Source organism: Bactrocera tryoni, chromosome 1, assembly GCF_016617805.1.
Source record: "Bactrocera tryoni isolate S06 chromosome 1, CSIRO_BtryS06_freeze2, whole genome shotgun sequence".
Classification (NCBI taxonomy): Eukaryota; Metazoa; Arthropoda; class Insecta; order Diptera; family Tephritidae; genus Bactrocera; species Bactrocera tryoni.
The window spans coordinates 88,007,219-88,027,954 of NC_052499.1; the positions used below are offsets into that span (position 1 = coordinate 88,007,219).

At 35.7% G+C, this 20,736-nt stretch overlaps 1 protein-coding gene across 2 annotated transcripts in view; it reads right to left on the reverse strand.

Moving 5' to 3' along the window:
• LOC120770465 overlaps positions 1-20,736 on the reverse strand; it is a 205,441-nt gene that overhangs the window by 6,714 nt on the left and 177,991 nt on the right. For both annotated transcript variants that reach the window (XM_040097973.1, XM_040097964.1), the window contains one exon: positions 20,128-20,262. In XM_040097973.1, coding sequence (XP_039953907.1) covers positions 20,128-20,262 — 135 coding nt within the window. The remainder of the gene's footprint in view (positions 1-20,127; positions 20,263-20,736) is intronic.

Genomic DNA, 20,736 nt, shown 5'->3' on the forward strand with positions numbered 1-20,736 from the left:
AGTTCTATATACTTTCATAAGGCGTCGTTCCTCTAAAAATAACTCCCTTTCTCTTTCATTGACTTTGACTAATATCGGTCATAGTTTAACATGCGAACTAGGAATTAAATCAGGATTTTAATGCCTTCGACTATAATAAGGCTTTCAATATATTGCTAAGTTCAAATAGATTTAAAAAGAAAAATATTCTGAGAGAGACTTTAATGTGTGGGTGACGTAAGCGGATTGATTTAAAATATCGAAATTCTTTATATTAGGGATATGAGGCTTAGACCAAGGTATAGACCAATTCCATTCTAATTCAGCGTTATACCACATCATTTTTAAGAAAGCTTGTCCATTTATTTTCATTAAAATATCACATTTTAAATAACGGTTTAAAGTCCGGTGGAAAAACGGTAATCATTATGTGGGTCGTTTTGGGAGCAGAGGAAGGGACACGCATTAATTTGGACATCGCTCAGGTATACATTTCAAGGAATGTTTTAAATACACAACTCACACACTGACCGACTTATTCTTCATAAGATTTGTTAGAAAAGTGAAAATCATTATACATGTATGTAGTATATGGGAGTTCGAGGTGCTATCGACTCGTTTTTATCTATTTTTGCGAATAATACATACTACTAACTTGACACATACTAATAAAATGTTCTCTGGGCTTCATTTAGGTACTCATATATCATCACGGATATATCATGGAGTAAAGTCTGCCGGAGATTCGAAAATACTGATGTTAATTATATGAGAGTTTTCGACAGATTTTATCCTTTTCTGGCACACAGACATACTATTATTAGGAAAGGATTCCCTATAAATTTTAATTATATAGTGGGTAGTCGAAAAAGTCGCTTCGTATTTTGTCAATAAATGTCGTTGCAGTTGTATATCTCCAGTGCTACCAATCATATTGTGTCATACCATATAGTGTTGGAAAATTGCGATTTTTAGCTTCATTTAACCAAACAAAAATTAAATTCATAGAGTTGAAAAAAAGTTACAGCTCTTCAAAAATTAGTAAAAGTAATTCGATATAAGTATTTTGAAATTTTTGTATAAAAAAGAGAGGAATGCCACGCAAGCCACCCGGAGACGAGGCTGTATCAGTTCGTGTAAATTTCGAAATTTCGACTCACATTGATGAAAGTTTTACACTGATGTAATAATGTCTCAGGCAGAAAAATGGCAAAAAGTGATCTACCAAAGTGGTATATATTTGGTTCATTAAAATTCATTATAAATATGTAAAAAAATAAGTTGAAGTTGGACTAGAAATACGAAACATTTTTTTCGACCACCCCAGAGAGTAAGAGTAAGCGAGATTATAATAATTATATGCCAGACCCAAACTGGAGTAAGAGAAAAAAAAATTTGTGACTTGACATGACAAAATTTGTGACTTGACATGACGCAATAAGTAGTTCCAAATCAGTGGCTGGACATTTTTCTTCCAGATCGTTTTCCTTCCGACTAGCATTCGTTTCGATTGACGCAGAGATGTGAACCTTATTCCAATGAGGGTGAATAAGGTTCACATCAGAACAGAGTATCAGAAATTGGCTTGGTACACTTTTGACCGCCTAGTCGTCGAAATTCTTTTGGTATGGAATACAAAAACAGCCAGAAAGGTGGAAAAATGTAATAGCTTCAGATGGCCAATATTTTTAAAACTACTATTTTACATGTTTTTCTTAAATAAAAGTTTACATCTTGAAATAAAAACTTCTCGAATATACATACTTGGTTACAGATCGATCATTGAGTAACTAAATTAATATTTACAGATTCCAATTTACTTTCGTACAGGTAATAACGATTAGACTGTGCTGCTGATTAACTTAACTTTATCTTCTATCATCATAAGCTGAGTTCACTTTAAAAAACAAAGTTCCAAAAACACCATTAGTATTTGTAGCGCTTTATGTGTCAAACATTTAAGCCAATTATGAGAGTAAACACAAAGCGTTTCACTACACTAATTTTTTATTCCGTGCGCCGAATTATCAGCAAGTGTAAACATTTAGGCCAAATTGTATGCAAACAGCCTACAACTAACACCAAAAAATGTTTGTATTAATGTGGCAATCCCTGCAAATCCCGTTAAGTGCAAAAGTTGTGAGTTGTGCATAAACAAGAAGGACATTGAACTAGGCAACGCACAAAGATAATAGGATAAATGAAAAATCTCCCGGCTAAATGGGTTTTCGAACGCAAAATAAGCAAAGCAAGTTTTGATTGAAAATATTGCTGGCGAGCGACACCAGCGCCATTGTTGCTACGAAACGTCCAACAGCTTTGAGCGAGAGAAAGAATGCTTTTTCGGTAACAAATAATAAGGACGAAAACAACCAAATAAATTTGTATCATAATATGGGCATTGAATTTTAAGAGAAATCACAAGAAAATACGATTCATATGCCTTTAAAATATTCATTAAGCTTACGCACATACATACGTATATTTATGTTGCACACACTTTCTTTTTCTGGAATTAATCTAATTGTTTCACTGTATGAAGTCTTTATTAGTTTTGAACTCCATTCTGTGTTTCGCAATGTTATGTAATTTATCTTTTATTCGATAGTCCTGACAATAAATTAAAATGTTTGTTTGTATGTGTGTGTATTGTGGCTTATGATTTGAACTATATGTGTAAAGATGCACATACACATATGTATACAAATAAATAGTGACAAAAAATTTATGAATTTTAATAAGTGCTCGTAACTCACAAGTTCTCATATGCAAATGAGTTAGTAGGTGTAGCTAAACACATGTGGGTGTGAGTGTGTATGTGTATGTGTGTGCTTATGTGCCTTTCTGTTTCATACCAGATGTTTATACAAAGAAAATCTATCACTGCACTGCTGAGTAAATAATTTGTTTGAAATTCGGATGAAAAATTAACTATTTGCATATAGTTGGAAATGAATTATGCAGAGAGCTCAGTTGTGCTAATAAATAATTAAATAGCATATGTAAGGGGAATAAGCGCTTTGCGCACGATATTAGATTTAATAATATTTGCGAGTAATTTGTAATTTCACATTAAATATTTTACTGTTAATTAAATTTTTAGTTAGAGTAAAGCAGTGCAATAGAGCTGTTAATTATCTTTATTGTTATTATTTCAGGAAATGGTGACAAGACTCAAACAATTATGTGCTATAACTTGTTAGAACTTTCTTTATGGGGAAAATTGTGAGGAATTCACTTCGGATTTTTGAAATTCTACAGTTAAAATCAAATCTCTATCTACATATATACATATGTATGTATGTATGTAAATAAAAATGAATCGCCAAAATGTACATATGTACGCTCATAACTCAATAACGCCTGGACCAATTTGGCCAATTCTTTTTCTTAAATGTTCGTTGAAGTTCACAGATGGTTTTTACGGCGAGAAAAATTCGAATAATTCCCGGAAAACCCCTAAAAACAGCCTTTTTCTTTTCCCCATACAAACTTTACATACATACATACATATGTATGTAAAAATGAATGTTTGTTTGTTAGTAACACTAAGAGACCGTTGATGAAATTTTTAAAGGTTGTTTGTTGTGGATCGGGAAAGGTTTAGAAACAAATACCTTATATTTTTCATGAGGAGAAGTCGGAAAATTGGACAATTCCAAAAAGTAACATTTTTCATAAACATTTTTTTCAATTTTTGGTTGTTTTGTTTTTCAATATTTTGATTGTAAATTAATTCCGGCTATCCAAAGGAAAAATTATTGAAAATTATTCAGTGAAAACTTTATGTGTGTTTCAGACGAAGTGATCAATTACTGATTGAAATTTGTTACGAAGCCACGAAGAAGTCGCGCTAATATTTGTCGGCGTTCTTTTTGCCATCAACGTATGGCAGCCCAAAGAAAGGCAAGAAGTACTCCCAAAATGCGATGACATACGTGCGGAATTATGGATCGCGGTCAATCAGCTAGCGATCGTAACGATATCACAGCACGACTTTTTAAACAATAGCTGCGATGTTTGACGGTCTTTATCTTGAAGCAACCTATGGTATATATGGTGCTGTTAGATGCTGAATGTATTCTGTTGCGTGTTGCCGCACGCACACATTCTTCTTTGGATGAGGATGGTGATTACACCAGATCAAATTGATGAAATCATTTCAGCGGAAATTCCTGATTCAGAGATAGATCCAGAATTATACGAAGTGGTGAAAACAAATATGGTTGATGGACTTTGGGAACCTTACAATCCCACTTTGGTTTGTATGTCTGAAAATAAATGCACGAAACACTACTCATGTGTTTTTTTTCGGAAACGAAAATGGGAAATGATGGATATTCACTGTATCGGCGTCGCTCACCAGACGACAATGGCAGAACATTTAGCATTTAAAGGCGTGAATATCGACGATAACAACACATCGAAGTTGAAAACATATGGATCGTACCATATTCGCCACATTTGTCTAATTCACATTCAAAACTCATGTCAATGTTGAATATTGTAGATTGGTCAAATCGATCAAATACGTTTGGAAGTACGTCACCAAAGAAAGCAACATAGCGGTTATTGGCCTTGAACAATATGAGATCAGCAGTATCAAATGGGTCGATATGTGAACCGCAATAAAGCGCTTTGTAGGATGTTTACTTTTGCAATTCATCAAAGTTTTCCGACTGTTGTGCGTCTCGCGGTTCAACTTCATTTAAGTTATTGCGTATTGTGAATGGTACAGTGTGTGCAACTTTTTGAGAAGCATGCCAGCAGTTGCATTTGCTGGAACATGATAATCACTGGAAACAGACGAAGGACAATGCGATAGTTACTTCGCATGCCACTGAAGTTCGCATAGTTTTCGCGAAGATCATTTCGACATATCAGCCTTCAAATTCGCGTTAATTATGGGATACGAAAAAATGACATTGTCGATGACATTTTACATTGTTTTCGCTAAGGATTGGAAATGGGCAAATTTCGGTTGATACTTCCAGTGGTTTGATATCAATTTCACCTCCCTTTTGTCAATTCACTTCAACGGAAGATGAACTCATCACGAATGTTTATCCGCACATTGGCAAAATTATCGTAACTGCAATTGCTTGGGTGCACGCGCAATTTTAGCTGCGAAAAATACCGATGTTAATAACTTAAACTGGAAGATTCAAAGTCAAATTCTGGGAGGTTTGCGCTCATATAAATCGATCGATCGTCTTGACAAGGAAGACGAAACCGTAAATTATCCAGTGGAATTTCCAAATTGCGTCTCACAGTTGGATCTGTCATTATTACGTTTCACAATCTTCATGCGCCGAAACTGTGTAATGGAACCCGACTGATTATGACGCAGTTATCGAATACAAGAACAGCCATTTCATTTCAAACGTATTCAATTTTCAGGGAAAATTGCCTATTCGTTGACAATCAATAGGACACAAGGAAATCGGGAAATGCTATGTTTCTCACATGGCCAGATATATGTGGCGTGTTGACGAGTTGGAAACCCATCTTCCCTGTATATTTACGCACCAGAACAGAAATCAAAAAATTATGTTTATTAAGCTGCGCAACATTAAACAAAATGTAGAAAAATCGAAAATAAATCATTTTCGACACAATACAATTTCAACTTTTTTTCGTTTCAAAGCACATAATTTCACGCAGGACAACGGCTGCGGGGTCAGCTAGTTAATGAATATAATGAAATATTTTTATCAACATTAAGCTCTCAAAATATACGCAAGTGTAGAATAGAGCAGATATTATGATTACTATATGTTTACTTATATCGCTATAAAAAGTGTAAGTGTCAATGAGTGTATTTTATGGCCACTGGACTGCTATAAAAATATGCTTAAACAAGGAGCGGTTATTGCCTCTTAAACGCTTCCATACACACACGCACATTATTATATGTGACACAGCGCCATTTTTGCAGAAAGTTTTGTGACAATTTGCTGAGTAAAGACTTTTGCTTCAAACATACAAATCTCGCAAATATCCTCACTTAAAAACATTAGTGAACTCTTATATAAGCATGTGTGGAATTTATTAGCTGCTTTGTTATCGGAATATGTTTATTGATTTACTTGAACACTCGTAAAATAGCGAAAGTGCTGATCGAGCGATTGTCGCCCCAATGAAAGTAGTTTTGGTGACTAAATATTGTACATATCGTCACCTAAAGTGCAAAAAAACAAAACGGTACAAAATGGAAACTAATATTACTGAAACAAAAATTGAATTTTGTTTATATCTGATATTACATATGTGTGTAATAAATAGCAGTTAATAAACAATTAAAAATCAAATTATGTACACGATGAGAATGGAACTACTTCCACTTTTTCTGCTAATAATTTTCCATTCACAAATTTTGGCACACTATGTCTTTCGCAGGATGATATTGCTAAGACTATTTTTGATATTAAGCCTTCTTTCAAATGGGATCTAGATGGGCTGCCGCCTGTCCTTATAAAAAATCTCCTGTCTTGGTATATATTCTCTTGCTTCTCGTCAATAAGTCTATGGCTTCTGGTAATTTTATTTCAGACTGGAAACTGTCATTCATTACCTCTATCCTTAAAGGTGGTAGAAAGGATCCAATCCAATTACTGTACTTTTTCTAGGCTTTCTACTATTTCGAACATGTTTGAGTGCTTTGTTACAAATTAATTATTTTTTGCAGTTAAATCAATTATTAACGTCAACCAACATGGGTTTGTCTCTGGTCGCTCCACTCGATGCAACTAGACTGTGTTTTCATAGATTTCTTTAAAGCCTTTGACAAAGTTTCACACAATACTATTGTAATTGAAAAATGATTATTTTTAGTTTTTCACTCTCTCTTCTTGCAGTGGATTAAGTCATATTTGCATAAAAGACCATGCGTTGTTATTGACAATGGGGTGTCATCCGATTCTTTAATTGCGTCTTCGGAAGCGCCACAAAGAAGCGTGTTTTTGCAAATTTATTTCTTAAATATGAATTGAATAATTTTATTCAGACCTGTTTTCATCACTTTTTTGGTTTATAAATTTTAGATGCGTTTTTCTCAAAACTACCGTTTTTTGACCTTGCTTGACCTATTTATTTCAAATTTTGTACACATTTGTTGGAAAAGCAGTTTTTACTTTAAATGGATGCCAAAAATTTTTAAATGAAAAAATTTATTATCGGAGAACTATGGGGGGACGATTTGATTATAATTTGACTAATTTTCCTTGGTTTTTTATTTTCGGATAATTTCCAGCCGAGTTAAGGTGAACACCGCAAAGCTCTGTTACCGGGGTATGCTTCAATATTTCTGCATGAAAAAATTACCTTAGATTGTCTAAATTATGGTCAATAATGAACAAACAGTCCTATCCATCCATCTTATATCTCTTGAAAATCGACGGTTCGTTCATTGCCTTTCATTTGTTTTCAATGTAACTAAGAACTCCTCAGCGTTGTCTCAGATCTATTTCCCCATTTTGTGGTAAAAAGGAGAATACCAAATTTTTTTTAATTGTAATTTTATTACCTAAGAATTCTAATTTAAATCATAATTTTCTAATAGTCAGTAAGAATTAATGTTCATAGACTTAAATAAATAAATGAATGAAATCAAAAAGACCAGAATATACAAATGAAAGGGTGGAATCTTGTCTTGCATTTTCTAAGAAAACAAGCACCATAAAAATACAAAATTTCAATGAAAATTAAATATGAATTTTTATTAAGAAATACTTTGTACTCGGAATAAAAAAAAGGAAGTTTACAACTAATTTCGAGAAGGACTTTTGTTTTTATAAAAGATAGCAGTAAAACACCCACAGCTCGAATATTTGAATTTTTTACATATGTACAATTTGAGGTTATATGGTAATAGTATTAATAAAAGTTCTTGATAAGTTTTACAAATTTAATATTTAACTTTTCGAAAAAATCGATATAAATCGTTTTTTGTCCCAAAAAACTCAATCACCTCCCTCTCTTCTACTTCCCGATCTTAGATATCCCGTAAACTAGTTTTCTTTTCATTTTCGTTATCTTATTTTCGAAACATTTCAACCTATTACCATTTTATTTCCTTTTAACTAATCTTAACCACAACTCTCAATAAATCTACTCCGCTAACAGTTTTGTAAAAGAGAAAGTATCTTCCTTGATGGAACAGTGAACTCAAGAATTTGAGAACACAAATAAGGAAAGCTTTCAATGAGATTTTTAGAACCAAAATATGGCAGACAAATAAAGATATTATGAAAAGATACAAAAAAGCAGTCAGGAAAGCTAGAAACGACTAATGGCGATCTTTCTGCACATTGATAGAAAGTTGCAGAGAAACCGCTAGGCTGAGCAAAATGCTATCCAAAGATCATACTAATACTGCCTACATTAGGACGGGGGGAAGTGATTGGACCTCCTCGGCAAAAGAGTCTCTGGAGGTACTAATTACAACGCACTTCACCGGGAGTCAGCAAACGCCTTCAACGAGGGTTCAACCAGAACCACCGTTGAACGCAGCCGATTATCAAAGAAAAATAGTAGACAAAAGCAAAATCAAATATGCCATAAACAGTTTTGCACCATTTAAAGCGGCAGGTCCTGACGGGATTATGCCCATAATGCTGCAAAAACTGGTAAAACCAATGGTTCTAAGGCTTGAAAATATATACAAAGCTAGCATTCAACTATCTTACATCCCAAGAAGTTGGAAAAGAAGTAAAGTTGTGTTCCTTCCAAAACAAGGCAGAAGAACACACGAGAATACCAATGCCCTTTTAGACCTATGTATAAGCCTTACCTCCTTTATGCTGAAGGTACTGGAAAGGCTAATAGATCTAAACGTAAGAACAACATGCGTACATAAAGGGTCGATTAACCGAAACTGCCCTTCACGAGGTGATAAGTGTAATTGAAAAGTCACTACACCACAAACAATACACCATGGCTGCTTTTCTAGACATAGAGGGCGCCTTCAATAACATATAAGTAAATGCGATAATTAATTCTCTGGAACATGCTGGCATATGTAGATGACACTGTGTGCAGATGGATACTATCGATGCTTGAGAATAGGAAGATTATAGCTTCAAACGGCGCTGCAACACAAAGAAGTTATGTGAGTAGAGCGATGCCTCAAGGGGGGTCCTCTCTCCGCTTCTATGGGTTGTAGCGCTGAACGAAATACTCCTCCAACTAAACGGAGGAGGAGTGAAAGCAGTTGCGTATGCAGACGATATAGTGTTGTTGATATCAGGCATCTTTCCTTCAACAGTCAGCGGGATTATGGAAAGAGCACTTCGAAGATTAAACCTATGGGCTAAAAACAATGGATTAACCCGAACAAAACAGAACTGTTGCTATTCACAAGCAGAACCAAGATACCTCAGTTTCAACTTCCGGTACTAAACGGTACAACACTTACTCTATCCCTCACAGCTAAATACTTGGGGGTGGAGATTGACACCAAACTGTCCTGGAAAATAAATATAGCAAAACGAATAAACAAAGCATACATGGCCTACTATACTTGTAAGAGAATTGTCAACAAGAATTGGGGCCTCAAACCAAGTATAATCATGTGGATATATACGGCTGTCATAAGACCTATACTTATGTACATATGGAGCTCTGGTATGGTGGCCAGCGCTAAACAAACAATACAACATAAAAAAATTAAATGGTATACAAAGAGCAGCATGTGCGGGTGTTACTGGTGCAATCAGGCCATGTCCGACTGATGCGCTCAATGTTATCCTGCATCAACTACCAATGGACGTTTTTATTCACAAAACAGCAGTAATTGCGGCGATAAGAATAAAAGAATTGGGAGGTTGGAATCAAAAAAACTACGACATAGTGTAATTCTAAACAAGCTCACCATTAATAAATCAGACTACATTCTCCCAAAGCTGGATTTCAATAGACACTTCCCGGTGAGGATACCATCTAGACGAGAATGGAGAAGAGGTTCAATAGGAGAGGAGGATACCATCCAGTCTATACCGACGGGTCCAAAATGGACTGCGGAGTAGGCACGGTGGTATTCTCCGCTGATCTAGGCATATATCTCTCTATACGTCTACCGAACACGGCTAGCATCTTCCAAGCAGAAGTAATAGGCATAGAAAAAGCCTGCGAAGCACTATTAGAAAACCACGGGAATATATGTAAATAAAGCAACTATATTTACGGATAGCCAGGCGGCTCCCCTGGCCTTGGCTTCACCCATGACAAATTCCAGCGTAGTTAACAACTGAAAGAGAGCACTAAGCACAATAAAAGACAAGCTCCAACTAAACTTGATCTGAGTTCCCGGCCACAGGAACATTTTCGGTAACGAAAGAGCAGACGAGTTGGCAAAGGCAGGGGCTTTCCTCAACGAATCCGAGGCGGAGCTAATACCAAGCCCGCTAGGATCGATCAAAGGAGAGATCAATAGACAATTTCAACAAGTTGCAAATAACAACATTACAAAATGCGTCATAACTAAACAATTATGGCCAACATATGACAGGAAAAGAACCAACGACTTACTAAATAGGTCAAAAAAAAGTATTTACAGAGTAACAGCTACCACAACAGGGCACTGGCCATTTGGGAAACACGCATCCAAAATGGGTATGCCCTACAACGACATCTGCCGTGGCTGCACAGTAGCAGGAAACAAGGAAACAATCTTCCACTTTCTCTGCGAATGCCCAGCTCTAGCACAGATCCGACATAAAACACTTGGAATCCATCAAGCACCAAACCTTGGATGGATTTCCACTAAGAGCATATCGGTTTCATCGAAACCTCAAAATGGTTTGAGAGAGGAAGTGAAACGTAATAGCAGATACAGGAGGTTCTACGAACAGTGTATCAAAATGGCACATCAAGTGCTAATTGAGCTCAATAGGGCTGCACTCTTACCTACATACCTACCTACGTAGCTATTTTCAAAAAGTTCAGGTCTGGTCTCGATGTCAGCGAGGAAAGTTTAGATATCTAAAATAAGAAGGAAAAATTGTCTAGTCACGAACTTCGGAGAGTATTTCCGGGATGAGCACCTACTACTTAAAAATATATATGTACTCGTATTAACTGTCCTGAAGCATCTGGAAACTGATTAAAGACGTCTGAAATCGACGCGGGATATTTTCTAGAAAGCGAAAAGTGCACATCTGCCTTATTAGTTCTGCAGCATCGCCGCACACCTGCCTTCAGCCAGAGCTAAGCACACCAAAGCGGAACTCCAACAGCACAAGATCTAAGTCTTTTTTAGGTCGGAACAGACAAACAAGCGAAAATACAAACAAACAAATACAATGCGTCAGCTTGTTGGCCAATCCGAGCATCCCAATACAATATCCATACAAAGACACATACATATATATCCATATCTATGTATGTACATGAGCAACCATATGCCAGTTATCTGCAAAACAGCCAGTCAGCCAAGCACTAAAATACCAAATTTAATTTAAATAAAAAGTATAAGTTGTAATGAAATTTTCGCACTTGTGCAAATATTTGCGTCAATGTGTGCTCCCAGGTGTAAACACACAAGTGCACATTGGTGTGGCACACATGTACCATGCCACATATGCATGCGAAGCCAACGCGCGTGGCTGTGTGTGTGTGCGCTTTTCGGCTCTGAATATATTGCTTCGCTCTGGCAGGTAATTTTCCAAACACTAACGCGAATGTGCCAAGACAGGTACACGGGCATTTGCATGCGTGTGTTGGAGCGAATGTGCATTGGCGGCCTCTTATAAGCTTAACTCGATTTAATGCTCCCGCTTGAGATATAAAACGTTACAAAATGATGAAAAAGTAGATTACTTCAATGTATTGGGAATATCGGTTTCATTCACACACACACACACACACACACATACATGCAAATGGGTGTATGTGTGCTGGCGTATTTGCAGATGCTTTTACCTCTTTGGATACATTTATGTGCTCAAATATTTGCGTATAAATTTTGTACAATGTAAAGATTAAGGCAGAATAAATAAAATAGTGGCAGCGTTGAAAGTAATGTGTTCTTTGTATTGTAAGTTTTTCCGCATTACATCGATACAAATATTCAATAGGTAGATTAACTCTTACAATCACACGATTGTCAAGCAAAAACATGCTTGCAAAGACAACTTAAAAGCCAAAACATATGTGCACTTGTACTCGATTTTATTTGTCAAATACATTTTCTAACATGTGGCAATGTCATGTGCTGCTTAGATGTATTGGCTGGGGCTCAGGTGCCACCGATGAGGCATGCAGTAAGCAGATGAGCATGCACACATACACATATTCGAAGTTATCGAGCAAAAACCCAAACTTTTCTTTGCAGATTATCGCTGGAATTTCCATTGTTCTTGCATTCGTGCTCGAATTTCTCAGAAACAAGTTTGTTTTCTCAATTACTCAGTTAGGAAAATATGCATAATAACAAGAAAGAACAAACCCACAAAACTGGACTTTGACTTATTTTACCACAAATATTTTACTTCGCACTTTTTCCTACTGGCAAACAAAGGTGTGAACGAAAACTGGAACTGAAACTCAAAAGTACTCGAAAAATATGCTTTTTAATGCTGTTCAAAATAAAACTGACGAAATTTCAGCTAAAATTATCGAAAATATTATAAATCCAAACGAATGATTGATTTTTATCGATGAATTGACTTAATAGGACCGATATAGTCTATCCAATAGCAGCAGCTTGAATTAAAGAGACAGAGCTTTTGGGTATTACCTCAGACGGGGCATCCGCTAGTAAATCGAAAAGTAGCGGTCTTACAAAAAACCACTCCTTGGCAGCCAATTAATCCAGCTCCAATACATGAGAATATTCTAGAAAGTATATTTACGCAGCAGAAACTTGCTCTGCAAGGAGAACTTAATTTCGTATTGGTGAGCTATTTTTCCTGCAAGATTGACTTTTTTAAAGCGTTTGCGTATTTCACAACGCTCCTGCCAACCGGAAAGATAATGTATCTCCAAGGAGTCTGTGTCTGTTAAGTTAAACCGCATATTCGTAAAACATTAAATTGCCGATATAACGAAAACACATTCGTACAAATGCTAACGGAACATACTTACACACACAAACGGCTTAGATTACATTCCCTTATGTATGTAGGTATGTATTTGCAAAAGACGATTTCATTGGATATAATTTCAATTTCCGCCGTTGTGTCTTCGTTTTGGCCAGGCAATTCCCACAACAATGTGCACGAACAGGTGTGATAATCTGCTTTATGTTGCTGTTGCGTAGATAAGCGAAAATTAAAATATTATTATGTGCACTGTGTCCTTTTCAATCCAATATCGAACGCAAAATCTCTCATTACAAAATGAAGGTGCTTATCGATGACAAAGCTTTGTGCTAAATAATAAGCATTAGCATTAACAGAGTCTCAAATGTATCTTTTAAAGAGAAATAATTTCATTTTAATTTATGGTTCGGTTTTTGATAACGAGAAATTGATTTAAGCAAGCAACTAGCAAGCACTAAGATTATACAATAGTTGGAAATTCTGTTAAACAGTTACCGAGAATGAGCGGCGCATGGCCACAGGTAATAAATGTATGGATCGAATACGCCCTTTTAACCCCAATTAGAAATTAGAAATTTTTTCCCGTGAATTTTCGGTATATTCGTATTATTTACTCGTTCAGAGATACCCATACACAAAAATTTACATTAATAACTCAATCTAAGCCACAACCTAGAGTTCTAGACACATGCTTGCTAATTTTCTACATGTTGAGTGGAACATTGGAAATCACTGTTATGCATTGATTTGAATTTTCGGTAATAAATATTGATTAGTCATACTTTGTCATCAGTCGTAATATGACCTTTGATACTTGGACATACATATTCGTACATCACACCTAATTAATGACACCTACGGCAATAATATTTGCAACAGAATGCATATAATATACATACACATATCGACATATACATACATACAAAATTGTTCATAATAGACATTTCACACATATTCCGTACTGCTGTCTTTCTATATTTACCCATCAGGTTCCCCAATATTGATCCATTTACTTAAAGGTATGGGTAGGAACCCTGCAGGGAAATGAAGCAATTACAATATAGTTTGTTCATTTTGGTCACCGTTATTCTAAATATCAGTCATCTTGTTTCGACACTGTTTTTACTCTTTTGCTGATATAGAAAATCGCTTTCGAGAACTCAACTATTGTGGAAAAGTTCTCAAATCATCAAATCTCAGCTTTGTGGGGTTCGGTATTTAATTACAGAAACGAGACTACCTTGAACTGAAGATGTTTTTTGAATTTACTTAAGGATTTCGTACAGGGTGTGTATGCGGTCATTGGTCTGCATGTATGTTGTTGTGTCTTGGTTTTATCTGTATTGCTATATCATAATCATGACCCATAATAACGAAGATAATATTTCCCAAGTCGAAACATATATGGGAAAGTAATAAATTAATCGATTGGGATTTGTTATTTATAATGGAAGGGTAATGAAGTTTGGCTAAGCAAAGAAGCAATGAAACTGAAATAAATAAAAATCATGTGCACTGAAGGCAAGGCAGTAAAGAAGGAAAGTTGGTAAGTAATATTGGAAAAAATAATAGGGAATTATGAATTAATGTATATACCTTTAGCAAAGCCATACATACATACATACATATGTACATATATGAATTGAACTAAAGAAACATTCGGTTTCTTGCTTCAATACCGATACATCTAGAATGGTTTATGAACATTGCTAATGGCTCGCTTGGACTTGTACTACACATGCAAACATGTATGCATGTGTATGTGTTAGTGATGAACGTGCGTACGTTCGGTGCTAACTCTCTGATTTATGGGCATACGTAATGCGCTCCATAAACAAAGTGAAGCAGACATTCAAGGATAGTTCGAACCGCCTGCAACACACACACTATGACAAGTTTGCGTACTTTGATAAGCGATACCAGCTGAAATGCATTTGCAAATAGCCAGAAAAGTTTTGCAAAAAAGTTTACAAATGGGAAATAAAGCATTCTGTAAAGATCAAAATTTCTCCTAGGTTTATAAATATATTATTTTACAGCGTCCTCTAAAATCTAGAGTCTAGTCACTTTGAGTGCCTTTTTACCATTTTTGTTCGAGCGACCGAGAAATGCACGGGTATTACATTTTGGCATCAGTAGATGCTGGACCAAAATCGAAATTTCAAAATTTCATCTACAAGATTTAACAGTAAGGATCTAAACTGCCTCGAAAAGCAAACCGGAATATTAAATTTAACTTCAGACAGAAGGAAAGAACTGCTAACTGATCCATTTAGGATTTTTACTACGAATATAATGTCAATCATTCCTCTACGACTAGTAAGTGTAGGTAGATTTATAAATTTTAATCGACTAGTGTTTGGGGGTAGACTTAACCTAGAATCCCTTCGGAAATGCCTTTAGTCGAAAGTAGAAATTGTTTTTGAACCGACTCTAACTTGACAGAATGGGTTTGGTAACTAGGATTTCATACAACCGAGCCATATTCCAATATGGGTCTAACCAAAATTGTAAAAAGTATTTTAGTAATATGCGAATCTATAAATTCTTAAGACCAACGTTTAACAAAACAGAGAATACCTTTTCCGTTCAAGATTATAGTATCAATATGAAGACTAAAATTAAGCTAGGGTCCATAGTAATTCCCAAATCAACTAAGTTAAAAAATTGCTCCAGTAAATAGTATTTTATTACATAAGGAGAAGGGAACCCAAATCTACAAAAAGAAGCACATCGTCTTACATTTTTTGAGATACAATGGCGAATCATTTCCATCATACCAAGCAACCAATTTGTTTAAGTCAGTTTGCAACAGACATCTTTCATCAATTGAAGTATATGATTTCAAAACTTTACGTTGTCGGCGTACAATAAATTATTGGAGAACTCTATGACAGAAGAGTATATAAGTATAAGAGTATATAAAGAGGAAAGATTTGTACCTATTTTTGTATGTTTGTATGTTTGTTATGGAAGTAACAAAAAGTACTGCGCCGATTTAAAAGATTCTTTCACCAATAGAATGCTACATTCTTCCAATTTGACATAGGATACATTTCATTTTGAAAAAAATTAGGGATCCCTGGTAAAATTTGGACAATGTAACCGAAGGTGTAGAAAAATGAGTCTTAAAACGACTTTTGTCGAATGCGCTGCCGAAACTATTAGCGATTGAACAAAATAATGTACAACAATATTGAAGAACATCATAATGTCTACAAAAAACTCCGCGGTAGCATATGTCTAACTATTGTAGTTATGTCACTACAACAACTTTTTTATTTTAAACATTAATGAAAATGCTAACCAAATTCAAACCATGCTATTTATGTGTTTATATTAATGTGTATTTCAGCTCAAAGAATAGTGGAAACACCGCCAGCAACAAAATTAACATTGACGAGTTTTTTCTCAACTTTCGTCAGTGATCCGTTTACGAGAACGTTGCTGTATTCGGAAATACCCTGATATTATACATGGAATGCATCGTCGAAGAAATAGTTGCGCAGAAAGCAAGGCCAACCAGTAGATTGAAATCCAGATGTGTTCTCAACTAATGCATTAGGACGAATTTACACAATCCACTCGAAAAACGACGACTGCTTCTAACTCGGTTGCTATTGACTAATGTACGCGGTTCAACTTTATTTGAGTCATTGCTTACTGTGAATGGTACGGTGTGTGCAAGTTTTGGAGAAGTAAGCCAGCAATTATAATTGCTGGAACACGTTAATCACTGGAATGAAAATGAAGTTCACACACTTTTCGCGATAATCATTTCGACATATCAGCCTTCAAATCCGCGTCAATTATGGAATACGAACAAAACAGACATTGCCGAAGACATTTTACATGGCCTTCGCTAAAAATTGGAAATGGTAGAATTTCGGTTGATATTTCCGGTGGTTCGATATCAATTCCATCTTCCCTTTGTCAATTCACGAAAGATGAACTCATCACAAATGTTCGGACATTGGCCAAATTATCGTAACTACGCGCAATGTTAGCTCATCATGCCACGAACTGATTGTGACACACCTATCGAATACAAGGGGCAGAATGCTTGATTCTACGAATTCCTTTGAGTTCTAACGATTTTCCATTTCAGTTCAAATATATTTCGTTTCCAGTGAAAATTGCATGTGAGATGACAATTAACAGGACCTAAAGATAGTCGCATAGTGTAAGGCATAAATTTGGAAATGTTATGTTTTTCACACGGCCGTGGCGTGCTCACGAGTTGGAAAACATCTTTTCTGTACACCGGAACAGAAACCAAAAAATGTTGTTTATCAAGCTGCGTTACATTGAAAAAAATTTCACGCAGGACAACGGCTGCGGGGTCAGCTAGTCGTTAATAAATAACAAGAACATAATCGGCCTAAGATGACTACCTTGCGGAATACCTGAAGAGACATTGATTTTATCTGAAAGAGTATCTTCAAATAACATTTGTTGTTAAGAAGATACCCATTGCAGAAGTCTTGGTTGAAAGTGCAGAAGATCGAGTTTATGGATTCGGGTGATTTACTTTATCGAATGAATGAAATTATGCTTGTGTTCCCTAAAACCCAATGATACATGGTTTACAAATTCAAGTAAATTTGTTCTAGAAGATTTCCCTTTACGAAACACGTGTAGAGGAGAAGAAACCAGAAGAGACATCAAAAATATTATATTATATAATGACTGTTTCCATATTGAAGGAAATATACCTTGTTTATGAGAGGAATGAAAAAATCTTTGTCAAAGGCAAGAATATTTTATATATGTTGCACTATTTTTCAAGAAGCATGTGGGTATCATAACTGTGCCATTATTAAAATGGTTTTAACTTATTTAGATTAAGTAAGACGTCTTCTTCAGAATTAATTGGATCGTTAATTGAAGTACTCGGACAGAGCACTTGCTGACAGAAAAACATTTTAGGAAAATTAGTTGTTTGACTTGAAAAATTAGGAAAACGGTTTTTATTTAAAACGGTTTCGGTTGGAAATAATTTGATTGTCACATGACATTATAGATTTGTATTTCATCGTGGAATTAGTCACCCACCTATGATTTCAGCCGTTATTTCCAAAGCCGGATGATACGAGTCCTCAGGTAGAACAAGAGGATTACACTGAATAACGAAACACCTTGAAGGGATATCAACGTATACTAAATTTAAGCATTTACCAAATTTATTCCGAAATAAAGTGATTTGGTTCAGTCCCAACTCGGACATTTCTTCCAAAAATTCGATTAAGTACGATCGATTTGCAATCTTACAATATATTCATCAATGTACTATATGTATGCATTATTTACTTTTCATAAATTCAAAATCCTCTTCTTATGTATGCAAGTATGCCCGCCGAGTACGCAAATGGAACTCAATGACAATTCGCTCGCGCCATAAAGGAGCATTCACGGGTATCACAAGCCTCTTGTTGAGCAGTGGAAAAGGAGACAATGCCGCTCAATTTCGTTCCTTTATCTAGGTATTTATACACAATTGTTCATTGCGCTTTGTTATGGCGCCTTGAATGTGAACCAATTGCATGTCAACGTTAAGGCAAGCCAGGCAGTTGACTTGTTCGTCAAAAGCAAAATTGTTGAGCGGCCCGCAGCCCTGAACCAAGGCAACAACCTTTGCCGAGTCGCCAAAAGGCAGAGCGGGTTAACGTTGCAGTGGGTAAAAATAAGAAAATAGCCGAAATCAAAAGGCAGTAAATAAGCGCAACGGCATATTTTCGTGGGAAGCTATCCTTTTCGGTCCTTTGTCTGTTTCAGTCTCCTTGGGAAACTGCTTGTTTACATTTATCAATGCAAATGAGTAAAAAGGAAAAGTATTAAATGAATAAATAATTTAAATACGAGATTATAGGGAATAATACTGCTTGCAATGCAAAAATGACTGCGAGTGAAAATGTGAAGCGCTCGCTTATTCAAATAGCTCTGTCAATGGCAATTCTGGGTTGTTTGCGGGTCACCAGTAAGTGCTTGATGCAAACAATCGGTTGCGGGAGACCCAGATACGGAGCATGAATCTAGTATATGGAAAAATACATATGTATCTGAAGACACGTAAACACAAAATCAAATACGCGAACAAGCAAATACTGAATAAGAGTACATGAGTTAAGTAAAAGAATTCGCCCTGCAAGATAAAGTTTTATTAATGAAATATGTTGCTTATATAACACCAACTCATTTTTGATGCATTAAAATAGTTTGTTCCGTAATGTTACACTTTATTTACAAATAATTTGACAGCTTTTGCACAACTAATTAATTTACCCGGCCTGACCCATTTAAACTGCGCGTCCAAGCCGAAACGACTACTTTTCTTCACATCCTAGTGTGTGTCTGCCAGCTGTTTGTTCACGATGGAATTATTGAACAGCAAGTTTTCTTTAAATTTTGTGTTTTCAATACTACGGAATCGTTAAAAATGTTCGAAAAGTGTTCTGGGAATTCATTATAGTCGGCCATGCACCTCTAGTAATCACGACGAAACCGAAAAAAATAAAGAAACAGCGCTTTGAAATCATCGTGCTAGCATCAGAGAGTTAGCAAAGAATCTTAGCATCTCTACTGGATCGACTCAACACTTTTATCCCAAAAACCATACCATTGCTAGAATCAAACCACATAAATCATTACTGGTGGCTTGACTTGGATTTATGAATATGACGTCCAACAATCTAGTGAATGGTGAAGCTTAAAACTAGTGTATGTACAATTGGATTCCGCGTTCGCATGCTTTTAATGTTATTATGCGCTAAGAAAGTTTGATTCCTAAAAAAACATGGACATGTTTTTTATCAGTCCTGGTCCAACCTGACCAGATGGTATACCAAGAATTGTATGCTTTGTAAGATACTACTCAGTGGTATAACGTTATAGATGATCTTGCTGGTAAATGAACAACAATTTAATATATTTTAAACAAAATCTATTAACAAGGGCTCGAATGAAACACTACAATACTTGACAAAGAACATTAAATATTCATTTCATTAATTTCTTATTTTACAAGTGATAGGAGATCCCTTTCTTAATTATATGGGCGAGAAAATCTTATAATCGGTTGGCATATGGTATAATCGTCAGTAATGTGTACCTGTTCGCTTTTCCGCTTCATTTATGGGAATATTCTCCAAAACAATTGGCTCCGAACGACCTTTCTGATTGGCGCTATAAACGACCAAATGCAGTGCTGGATTTGGATCCGGGTAGTAGTCCATTGAGGCCAAATCTAAAGCGAATAAAAGCAGATTAAATAAATGCAAATAACATATGTGCTTAAAATGAATTGGGGGTTTTAATTATGTAGACCTAAAATCAAGAAACTGTGGAAAATGAAAAGGTTTAATGTTTAAAACATTTCTACCATTTATTAGCAAAAAATTCTAAACCACAATCATAAATTAAGGTAACTTTCAAATATATTTAATGCATGTTTCTTCAATAAACCTTTACTTCGAATATTACAATTTACATTTGTATACTGAATGTGCGACTCTACGATTTTCTCTGTTAATGAACAGTCTCAGGAACCAAATCACATGATCACCTAATTACCTGCTGAAATTCGCACACACCCATTTCAACAAGGAGAACTCCGGGTTTTCAACTACGTCCCCAACTAGCGAGCATTCCGAAAAAGTTGCCATCAACTTGCCACCAAGTCATTAGTGAGTACTTGCCACAACAGCCACTTCAGAAGCCA